The 12,690-nt window shown below is 38.8% G+C and overlaps 1 protein-coding gene and 1 non-coding gene across 2 annotated transcripts in view; both read right to left on the reverse strand.

Annotated features, from left to right (window-relative positions):
- Window positions 1-12,690, reverse strand: part of LOC126373488 (visual system homeobox 2-like) — a 99,205-nt gene that overhangs the window by 72,034 nt on the left and 14,481 nt on the right. The window contains exon 2 of the mRNA XM_050019643.1: window positions 1,547-1,600. Within this exon, the coding sequence (XP_049875600.1) occupies window positions 1,547-1,600 (54 nt within the window). The remainder of the gene's footprint in view (window positions 1-1,546; window positions 1,601-12,690) is intronic.
- Window positions 10,357-10,429, reverse strand: Trnar-acg (transfer RNA arginine (anticodon ACG)). Its single transcript has one exon. It is a non-coding gene; the product is annotated as a tRNA-Arg (tRNA).

Raw genomic sequence — 12,690 nt, forward strand, 5'->3', positions numbered from 1 at the left:
GCTCCCAGTAAAGACCCACCTTTGCCCTTGTTTACCGGCACATAATAGGACCCCTAATTTTCAAATTAAAAATGGCGTCTGGTTCTAAACAATACCGCCGGTGCAAGCGGCCATCGCTGCGACGCATTGTTTTAGAACAATCCGCGGCCATGACGCACAAACGTCAAATCTACGCGGATTTTACCCCCCGGCGTTCCAAATATGAAATTCCCGCGTAGAAATGGCGGAGGCAATTTTTACAAATGGCTGCCGGAGGGAGCGGCAGGTGATTTGTTTGCGAGCCTTTCACGGCCCGCAGCACGCCGCGACACACACGACACACTCTCATCTCATAGTTTCAGCGGCTACACACTCCCAGTATTGTCAGAGGAAGAAAAATGCCACCAAATTAAGTAATTTAAGCACCCCAGCCTTACATCTTTATCTCGACCTCTCTAATTTGCATTTAACAGGTTATTTTCTAAAACCTCGCGTCCTAAGCAAATTCCTTGGTTATCGCGGCGCTAGCGGCCGTATGTCGCGGGGTGGAGCAATAGGGAGGTTGCTTTAGGGTTGTTTAAATAGAGTTGAGTTTTCGTTGATTGGAAAATTGGTATAGGACGTGTGGTCGTTGCGGGGCGGGTAGCGGGGAGCTGCGCGCTGCTGTTTGTCGTTTGGTGGCTGAGACAAAGCGCGGGGTGGGGCGGGGAGGGGGGTCCCTCGTGCCCCCCCCCCCCTGCAGCCACTTTCCTAAATCACCAGCAGATGTATTGCTCGCTATTAGTTCGGAGACGTTGTTGCGAGGATTTTCAACGAGATCGCGTCTCCACGCTCGTTGTTAGGATATGAGCAATACATTTGCAGTGGGCTTCGTGGCTCTCTTTAGTTATTTATTACATCAAAGGAAAAGTTAAATAACATTTTAGCACATTTATTTGCAACACCTTAAAATAATGGAGATAAGACATGCGTAACATAAACAGCCTATGTACGTCCCACTGCTGAGCACGGGCCTCCTCTCAATCTACCGAAGTGCGGAGTATGCTTCATAACCACGGAGCATAATCCACCACATTGCTCCACTGCGAGTTGTTGTTACAGTATTCCGAAGAACGGAGATAAGAATGAAATAAATTCGAGCAGATATCTAGCGACGTCACATAGGTGCACCTACTTACTTAGGTGTAATGTTAATTAAGGTGATAACATTAGTTTCTATAATATCCTGCACATAAGTTATTACAAAAATAATACATACATAAACTCACGCCCGTAATCCCTAACGGGGTGGGCAGAGCCACGAGTAATCAAAGATAACTTGCAGCCGCTGTTGGTACGATGTTGTAAGCTGGATATGATGAATGATGACAAAGAATCAGCCAAAAGCAATGCCGTTCTTTCTTGAAGTATAATAGTGTAGTGTGGTTGTATACTGTATAGTATGTTCGTTGGCGGAATTCACTAAAATTAGTCTATAGTATTTTAGTAAATAGATTGCATTCTGTAATGACTATGTATATTTAAAATAAATAAATAATAGACTGTATAAAAAAGGTAAAATAGGTACCTGTGAGGTGAGGCTGGTTGGTGGGACTGTACGGTGACTTAATCTGCGGGAACCCTGCAACAATTACAAGTACACTATTAGAATTATTAGAATACTTACAAATAATTAGGAGCGGATTTTTATAGACTTTTTTATATACCTTATTATATACCTAAACTGTAGACTTGTAGGGTGTTAGTGACATCGTAACGAATACTGATTCAGACAAATCTGATTCGGAAAATTTATATAAATGTGTTTTTTTTTAATTAATTTTAATTCCATACTTTTGCGACGGAAAGTTCCACTTGATATCAACTCAGAATCATGGTCTGAATTAACCCTTAAAGTTTTTGTTACGATGTCACAAACAGCCTGTATTTATTGAGCATCACATTTTCACGCAAATATCTTTTTTTTGTTGCTCATCAAGGCCAGAGTATGTAAAAAACCAATAATAGTAAAATAAATAAAAAGTCCTAACCTATGTTGTCCCACTGCTGGGCAATGGCCTCCCCCCTCTTCTTCCACAGTTCTCGCTCGAGGCTGTTCTTTTGCCACTCCCTCTCGATCGCCTCCAGGTTTCCTTTACCTAAACAACAAATAAAAAAATAAGTAAATATCAAAACATGTTCACGCCTATCAGCCAGAACATTCACTGAGTAGATATTTGTTAATAAAGTGAAGAATAGTACGAGTAGTAGGGTACGATAACGAATAGGGTATTTGACTGAGTCAAAGATAAATTATAAAAAAGCTAATCAAGACATAAGTTATTTTATTCTATTCTTAAGTAGAATCCAATCTAAGATGATAAAAAAACGATCTCATTTTTCTTTTTGACTTATTTCCCAATTTTAATAATTAATTAAGTAAAATTGGGTAACGACGTTTGACCGCTTTTATTGATGACGTGTATCCTAATTTTAACTCTTTGATTGTATATATATTGATTATATTTGGACCAGGTTATCAAGTAGCCTCTTAGTAAGTACCTATCATTTGTAAACTGTTGGGTTTTTAGAACAATATCGCATTAATGTACTTGAGAAATTTAATTTGGAGTCTCACTAAATAACAAATATATTAATATGAGAGGGTTGTAATCTGTACTAGTTAATATTATTTGCAGAAAAATGTGATTAATACCAATAACACATTATATAGCTATCATATGTAGAATGTTGAACTTTGATCACTAACGCACTCAATACAATTCTAATTCCCTTCTTTACTGGAAACTTCAATCAGCCTTTTATTCGCACGTCCATTGTTCGCGCCAAATCAAACGCAAAATGGGAATATTGGGATAAACAATCAATCCATATTTTTTGTTCTAGCAACACCGGAGCTTTGAACAACGAACATGACAAAGGCTATTGATTGAAAATAAAAACGCATAAAAAATTCAACGGACGAATCACATCGGATTTCGCGACGAGACAATAGAGACAAGCCTGCTGGATCATTATGTACAGTAGGTGAGGACTACGGAGTTAGATTCAGGTTCATTATGTATAAAAAACGTAAATCTTACACAAAACCTTTAATAGTTATATGTAGGTACTGGTAATGTATACAGCGTGTTCCGTAAATAATGGATCAAACGTAAGTGGAACAAAGCTCATCTGATTATCTAAAACTACTTATTACATAATTTTATTACTTACCTAATATGTTTCTAAATCTTTATGCTTCACAAGATGATTACTTTTAATTTTTTCTAGTAGCTGCAGCCTGCTACAATAGTTTCATTTTATGGATCAGGTTTTGTGAATTATTCTAGAATAGTGTACCTACCTATGTATTGAATATAATAAAATGTTTGCTGGTAAGTTAAGGGTTCAAAAAATATTATATATTTTGTAAATGTTACAAACATTTAGCAAATCTGGGGGGTTAAACTGGCCACTTCGAAGCAATTTATCTAAGAAAGCAATATTGCTATTTGATTAATTTAAAATCATATATGAAATACCCATTCACAAGCCACATGTCGCCAGATTTAGTATGAATGCAATACTTATGGCCACTTTTATTCTACATTTTCACTAACATTAAGTTAACTCGACCATTATTGAGAGCTCTGACTAGCTCAATTGGAAATATAGTCGTGAATTTATGTTAGGTTTCTAACATTTATTATAAAAACAATTTGTAGTCAATTTGACGTGTCGGGCTCACACGGCCGACATGTGCTGTTATTGTAACGAGTGCCGTGTTGTTACAGTACCAAGACAATGTAAAGACTTCCTCAATTACCGCGCTGAGTAAATACGACGAGCGGACCGTGGCGGGGCTTTGTATAGAACTGCCTCAACTGCAGGCGGCGTGTCACTCGCCGCAGGAAATACTCATCACGCACTAATCATACGATAATAAGGGAAAGTTGCGCCGTTACAACGCTCACGGAGCGTTTACAAGGGGCGTTTATCGTGTCATTCCATTGTTATGTCTGAAGTGGGAATGTGAAAACGTTTTCTTGGTAATTTCATCTGGAGTTTCGCTGCATATGACTTTACTTTCGACAAAGTAAAATAACTCTTACAGGAGGTTTTCAAAAACTACAAAGTAGTTTTTTTTAAATGATGTACTATTAACCAATAGGTAACGGTATAGCTATGAACAATCTTATGAAATTACAGAGACTAAGTACATGATAAGCGCGAAGTAAATGCAATAGAAACGCCAACGTTATAACGTATTTATAAGTAACAATAATAGCAAATCATAATATTTAAGTATCAGCAGCCCCCATAAGATCGTTCCATTCAAATTGCAGCAACAGTCCGCCCCGCAAGTGTCGGGTGTCGCGATTGTGTCTCAATCTTGGCAAAAAACTCACAATGCGCCGCTGGGTTGTGTTACAGGCGTACGGTAGGAAAACGCCGCGGCCAGTCATAGAGCTGTTCAATAAACGTGTCACTACTTAATACAAATGTAAAGATAGTTACCGTACCAAAAACGGACTGGGTAATTTAGATAAACATTATTTCTATAACATCTTATATTTGATATCACTTGTATAAAATCTCATTATCGGGTCAACTGTAGGTTATTACTTGTAGAATGGATTTGCAATAATTACCTATTTAACATACTAGCACATTTTTGTCACTTCCTGAGCATTTCTAAGTCCATAGCATAGCGTCTTTCTTGTCTACCAATAACCAATACATTAAGGGGATTACACACGGTTGGCCCACCCGCCTATTGTGGTCTTTGTGTCTGTTCTGCCTCTCCTCGCGTCAAGCGGTGTCGACTCCGGAGAGTGGATTACCATCACAACGCTTTGTTAAACGGCTCTCGAACAATTCTGGCTATTTAGAAAAAAAACATGCTTAGGAAATAATAAAGCGGTCGATGCTTAACTTATGAAGTATAGTAATTTTAGAACAATAAGTATGTCTAATAAAGATAGCCGTGGTGGCCCAGTTGGTAGAATGTTTGCCTCGCACTTTGAGGTTGCAGGTTCGAATCCAGCACAGGCCTAAAACAATGATTGTTGAATTTGTTTTCGTATTCATGTTCGGATCATAAATTATTATCATGTGCTCAGCGGTGAAGGAAAACATCGAGAGCAAACCCACATTCCCGAGAAATCTATTTTCGGCGGTATGTGACCTAACCTGTATTGGGCTGGGTTTCCCTTCGGGTTGGAAGGTCAGACATGCAGTCGCTTCTGTAAAAAACCGAACCTGTCACATCTTTAGGTTAGGTAAGTGGACCCTGTGAAAAACGGGATATGATGTCTAATAAAAGTAATATAACATAAGCTCTATCCCTAATCGGGGTAGTCAGAGGTACCATCATCGTATGATGAACTATAAAAGTAAATATTGTATTAAATGGATTATGACGTGTTAATTACGTTGTAAAGGAAAAAGGAGAAAGACTTCCTGTTAGCAATAGAGTGATTTTGTTTACTATGCCTAAAGTCACATCGTTTAAAACATGTACATACATATATAATATAATAGTAGAGGCAATAATACATATAAAATATCTAGTAGAGGCAATAATATCTCATAATTACCATAAAGTATCTTAAAGAAAGAAACAAAGAAAGAAAGAAACATTTATTATTTAGGACACCACAGTCATGGATTACATATATATAAATTATAATGACATCACATCAGAAGTCAACGCACACACGAAATATTTTCTATATAGAAACATGGAAAACGAACACAGAAACTTATACCTAAATTAAAATGTGACGTCATGTCGGCTTACCCATGTGTAGTGGATGGTGTCTTAAGACAGCGGTCTAAAGCGACTGCACGTTTATCTTGTAACTCTGCTTACCACAATACTTTAGAGGTATTGTACTTAATCAAATAAATACATAGTTATATATACGTACACGATATAAAGCCTCATCAAGCTTGTTTGCATACAGGTCCCATACGTTGCCTCGAACGGTCCAATAAGATGTCAATTTGTATCGGGTTCCTCGTGATTGTAATTAATAGAAACGCTCAACAGATTTAATTGTCCCCCGCACTGACAACGGCTCGGTCCAGGGTTGTCTCCTCCATGTTTTATTGGAAATATTTATTTTGTTCACCTATCCTAAAGCGACATAGGGAACTCAGGGCGTCTGAAAGGTCAGCGACCAGCGCTGAGAAAGAGAAATGCAACATTGACTTTTTTCGATATCGGGACATTGAAGTGTTTTCTGTCGCGAGCTAATTCATGTTTGGATCATATACCTACAATTGATATCACATGATTTCCAGGATTTGTGTCCTATAATGGCAATAGGCTCGCCCTTTGTTACATGGGATTTAAGCATAGCTGGCGAGGAGTGGGTGTACTATTACACTTCTGCCTAGCCCGTCGGGGATACAGGCGCGATGCCTCTACAGGTAATACAAAATCGTTTCATGCGGAAAGCCACGGGAGCTCCGTGGTTCCTTCGCAATGAAAATCTGCACATTGACCTAGGTCTGCCAACCATTGCCCAATGGCTCAAATTAGCTTCCAAACGTTTTTTCGATTCTGCTCCGCACCACCCAAATCCCCTGGTAGTTGCGGCTTCCGAATACATCCCGCTTAGGGACGGTACTGAAAAGTATCGGCGTCCGAAGGACGTAATATACGATCCCGACGACCCGATTACTCTAGCCATAGAGGCAGCCAATCAGCTCGCGACACCAAACACTTCAGGACCCCGATACCGACCCCGCCGGCGTGGTCGACGATTTCCCTCATTCAGCGCTTATCGCTATCGACCCACTAGGGTCGATTAATTCTTTCAAATATTCTTCCTCTCAGACGACGCCCTGAGCCGAGGTTCGCGCCCAACTGGGCACCCTCAGGCCTGTTGTCTTAAACGTTGTACCGGGTGAGAGCCTTCAGCGCTCCCCATTTGTCCGGCCAAGTAGTTAATGCCATCTGCGGCAAATCTACAATAAGTCACGTCAAAAAAAAAAAAAAAAAAGGCGCGATGCCGTGCTAATTCGCCGTCTCTTTGGCTAGAATGATCAGGTCATGAGGATCGTAAATTTCGTGTTTTAATTTTTTTTCGGTTGAAGGATGGAAAAGGTCGACATCCCTACACGGTAAGGATCTGGCGAGTCACGGGCGGGCCGTCACTCGTCATATTAACTCGCGGCTGACGTGTGCTCGTCCCCTCTTTGTAGTACATCACGCCATATCTACGACGACCTCCATGACCAATATAACAGTTAGCCGGTTATAAAATACATATCGTCGTGAGACGTTTTGATTAGATACATACCAACAATTGGGTCGTTAAACGGCCTCCGTGGTTCAGTGGTTTGAGCGTTCGGCTCACGATCCGGAGGTCCCGGGTTCAAATCCCGGTAGGGACAGTACCTACAGGCTGATCACCAGATTGTCCGGAAGTAAGATGATCCGCGCTTCGGAAGGCACGTTAAGCCGTTGGTCCCGGTTACTACTTACTGATGCAAGTTAGTAGCCTTTGCGAAAGTTGCTTTACTTCAACAATCGCAGACCGAGCGCGTTAACCGCTGCACCACCGAGCTCCTCAACGTTTAATGCTCCTTAATGTTTTAACTTAACGTTTAGTAAAAAGTAATTGATTTGACTAGTTGGAAACTTGCCTATTTGTTCGCTTACAAAATGTCAATTGAGGTCTCACGTGCTGTGTAACATAAAGGCAAAATGAAGAATTTAATTAATCCTTGTGAAGATTTGAGACTGCAGTTTGCCGGCCTAAATAAGTACTTACGAAGTGTTTTCGTGAGCAAGTATTCTACTAGACTACTACTTTTTGCTGTAATTATTTAATATAGAGAGGAACACACTTACTTACCTAATAATGCCAATGGACTTTATAGACGAATATTTTTTATAAACACTACGGACTTCTTCCATACGTTTAAAACATGTAGTGAACAATGTCCCAGTTTCTAGCGGGTAATTTGATAGCCCTTCAACGACAAAGTGGGGACGTGCCTTGCATCACAATGTGATGTACCCGCGATGGCCGTACCTACAATATGGTACAATTAACAACATTATATCACACGATACGTAGATATGTTGTTTACTATTCTAACCTAGACATCTTTTTTATTAAGAGTAAACAAAACCAGCATCGAAAGCAATTAGGTAAGTATGTAGGTATACTTATTAGCTTTTATAAGAACTCTAAACACGCCCACGCAGAGCGGATGAATGATAATAAAATTGCAAAAGCGGTATATAAAGTGAAAGTTGATGGTAGGGCTGGCAGAGGAAGACCGAGAAGGACTTGCATTGACCAAATTGGAGATGTCCTTAGAAAAGGTTTAATACGATCTACTCTGAACCAGCGTGCGTGTATGAAGCGAGAGAAGTGTGTCAGGATCGAAGCAAATGGAATTCTATAGTCTCTGCTTACCCCGGTGGGAAATAGGCGTGAGTTTATGTATGTATGTATGTATGTATGTGTATGAGAACTCTAACTTCATAAAACTTAAATTAGTTTATCATGCCTATTCAATTTCGTAATAAAAAAGTCTAAAGGCAGTCAAATAATTAATTAGTCAGAAATAAAACAGCTTTAATAAAGCCCTGATCTGAAGTAGTCACCTACTTAAATAATCAGTTACTAGCCCAAATTCCAACAGATTATGAAATACAAGTAGTCCATTATGAAGGCAATAAATTAATACCCCATCGACTTTAGGGGTTAGTTAATTGAAACCGGCTCTGTCGCGCTAAAGTTGTAATCCTGCAAGAATGCGCTCGCGAACCGCTATGCACTCTACGACTAGTTTAGTGAGACCCCCAGCACGTGTAGCATTAACCCTCATAACGCGCTGCTTGGTAAGCACCCGCGGGGAGAGCCGGGGGTCGGAGTAGGCTGGTAGTTATAATACCGTCTAATGCGCAGAGGTATTCCAATTACGGGGTGTGTGTCGTGCCCTCTGCGTTTCGTCGGCTAATCCCGCGACAAAGCCGCTGAGCCGCGCCGCCCCGCCCCGCCCCGCCGCGGCCCGACCGGCCCGACCGCGTAATTGAAATTTTATTGCGATTTATTTTGGACAGAAACACGCTAATAAAATTTAGCACTCACCAAAGACCCGGGACAAGCTTTGGAAGGATTAAAATTGCGAAACGATTGAAATATACTTAGATAGTAGTATTATGACAACAACGATATTCAACAAAGAGGAATCCAGTGTTCATACTTATATTTACTCCCTAATGTCATTGACACCGGAGAGCCGAGAGACTTGGAAAATATTGCTTTATTCTGCATATTTTTTATAAGTAATATTCGTCTTTTCTTCCCGAAAATCATTAGTTGCATTTTATTGTTTGCTAAGCTGTCTTTAATAAATTATTTATAACAAATTGCGTTTGAGGACTCTTGGGAGAGAACACGAAGAATTCTTAAAACGTATCGTTCGTTTTTTGCTAAATCACTAGTATTAATAAGCAAGATCCTTTAACTGCACAACGCACGGCCTAAACACACAAATAAGTAAAAGATTCCGCGAAGAACACAAGGAGCTGTTGAAACGACACTCCGGCGTAATTATATCCTCCTCATCCACACCGCTCACGGCCCTTCACACGGACCTCGACAAAAAACGCACACCAGTCAACAAAATCGTCAAATTATCTCTGCAATATTTATCTATCCAAACCTAACTCGCAAATTAAATAAGATAGTAACTTTTGAAATCACCGAAAACGGAAAAAAATGTGTTTTTGCTACTGGTGTTCTCAAAAACAACAAATCTTATTAATTGTATTCTTTTTCTCACTGCCTTTAAATGGCAACGACAAAAAATACAATGAAGAAATCGGCCGTTCTCAATGGGATGAGATGAGTCTATTGTGGTCTGGAGGAAATGTCAACAATAAGGCTGCATGGCTGTGAATGAGGTGACACAACACTTTTGTGCCGAATAATAGGCAAGGTGTCGTCATGTCACAACATTCAGGTATTCGGCAATGTTCGGCAGACATCGGCCATTGTCGCGGCTCGGATAAAAAAAAATACTTTAAATCCTTTTGTGCCAACAAAGTACTGCGGCACTGAAGGGGTTAAACAGAACGCCTACTAAATTATAATTTAAAATTATAAATAATGATAGGAGAGAATATTGAATGAAATAAATGTGCGTGACTGCTTTTGTTATAATGTTCCTTGGTAACATTTTATTATAGTTATTAAGTAATGCTACATTTTAAAAAGTAAAATATTATTTATAATTTAACATACCTACCTAATGTCAATATAGAGTTCATTCATTTTTAGATATTTTTTATTGTTAATAATTCACAGGCGTAAAGATGATAAATAAAGTTTCTATTACAATGTAAATATCAAAAATAAGTTTCGACCCTGCCAGGATTCGAACCTGGAATCTTCTGATCCGTAGTCAGACGCGTTATCCGTTGCGCCACAGGGCCTCCTGCTTTCGACGCTGAAAATAGACGCCACGTGTCTGATCATTCTAGTGAGTGTCGCCAGTGCGAAAGGTGACTATTTTTGGATACATCTCGGTGACATATTGTCTGATAATCCGCAAAATATGTATAACGGTGCAACCCGGTAATAAGATTATCTAGTGTTGGCAATTTCAAAAAAGGAACGTCACGTCACTTTTTAAGAAAAAAAAAACGTTTTGGCGGGTATTGGATTGAGTCATTATGAGAAGCGTAAACTGAAAAACTAGTTTCTGTATTGGATTTTATTAATATTCATTATTATAATTCGTAGTAATAATAATTGGTATTCGTAGTAAGAGTGATATTTATGGTAGTATTAACTGATTATAACTGGCTATGTTACTAATATTTACGTTTTATAAGAGTTAGTTAATACTAGACATAAAATATATGCGTTCGATATACGATTATGCAAATTTCTCACCAGGGACGGCAGAGACCGCATTTGCTTTTATAAAAGTAACAAAGGTAGCGCAGTTTGCATTATCATTTATTATCGTACTTCATGCGGAAAATCAAACATACTTACATCTAAGTACCTAGGTATTTCAACAAGTATAACTGAACTAAGTTCAACTACATACCTTTGTTTTTTTATTTTCAAATCTGGAGGCACGGCAGCACGGCAGCACGAAACGGCCAAGCCCCATATTTTGCTTGAGTTTTTGAACTTATAGTTTGTATAATTAGGACGTGTAGAGTTAGAAACTTGGCGCTACATGAGATCTGATGACTTTTTGACATTGTGATCGATATGATCTCGTCTTGGCAACATTTTTACATGAAAATGTTTTTGTTGGGATACAATATTACTTATAATCCCCGCTCACATACAAACAGACAGGGAGACACAACACATGCTCGTACCTGATTCATAACGGGCTGGGCAGCCACAAGTCAATATATTTTTTTACAATAACAACATAGTACCACGCTTGTATCTGCGAAGGGGTAGGCACAGGTGTATTTTATATATATGTATGTGTACGTAAATATACACCTATCCATCTAACCTATTGTTAACAATGACCCAACCATAACTCATCACCTTCTAGCACACGTGGCGTGTTGGTATGTACCATAATATTATGGTATATATATAAGTGTATATTTTAGTTACAGAACTTAGTAGAACGATAATTATCTTACCTGTACAGTTATTTTGTCTCTACTCTCTAATATCTTCTATTTCGTCTTCTTCATCTTCGAGAGTCTTATATCCCTGATTTAAACGCGGTAAGAACCCGTTATTATGTGTTTTAATTATCTTCTATAAAAGGTTATTGATAAGAGACTGCAAAGATAACTTTCATTATAATTGGCATTCGTCTTCTGCCAACCCCTTAAAGCTGACAGCGTGGTGATAAGTAAGTAAATCAGTCAGAGCACGTTAACAAGAGCACAATATTAATGAGTGATCACAAAACTACAAACTGTCGAAACCTACCCTCTTGCCAAATCATCTCGCTAAAACAAACTACTTTACGACTTATTTCTATAGCCATAGGGGTCAAACTTAGCTATTTAATTAAGAAGGTAGTGGGATGATGTGTTATGGGATTATGCAGCTTATGATGAGAAGGATAAGGTGTGGTTTAGAGTGCGTTGCAGTGGAAGAGCGAGGTGTGAGCGCTAGTGCTGGGAGTAATACAGTCAAGAAGTTTGTGATTAATTAATGTGACGTCATCACTTCATTGCATTACTGGTTAGCATTGGATGAGTAGGCGCAAGGTGTTAGGATAGCAGTGGATGGAACTAAAACAGAATCGCAACAGGTAATTATCGTTTATGATGACTTTATAATAAACTAGTTACTAGACTTTCATTTTGGAGGTGTCATTGACAGGTTTTACATTACAGTTTCATCTTCCTTCTTTTGCATATAAGGGTACATTTTTTTAAAATTATTATTATTATTTAGTTACGTTGTTATCATATGTTTATTGCACCAGCCCGTGCTCCAATGCATAAACTACTTTCACCCTAAGGTTGCCTGGCAGAAATTGCGGTTTAGCAATAAGGCCGCCTATTGTGCTTATGTTTTTATTCGTGTGTTTATGTCCTTTGTATATGTCGTTGTGCAATAAAGTATTATTGATTGATTGATTTATATTTATTTTTATCTGATATTTGGAGATTTGATAAATCTGTTTCATTTTATATCGCTATCTTTATCCTCGAGAGTACTATGTGCAAACAGTGATATCGTTGATGTCTTTTGT

This window comes from Pectinophora gossypiella, chromosome 15 (assembly GCF_024362695.1).
Source record: "Pectinophora gossypiella chromosome 15, ilPecGoss1.1, whole genome shotgun sequence".
Lineage (NCBI taxonomy): Eukaryota > Metazoa > Arthropoda > Insecta > Lepidoptera > Gelechiidae > Pectinophora > Pectinophora gossypiella.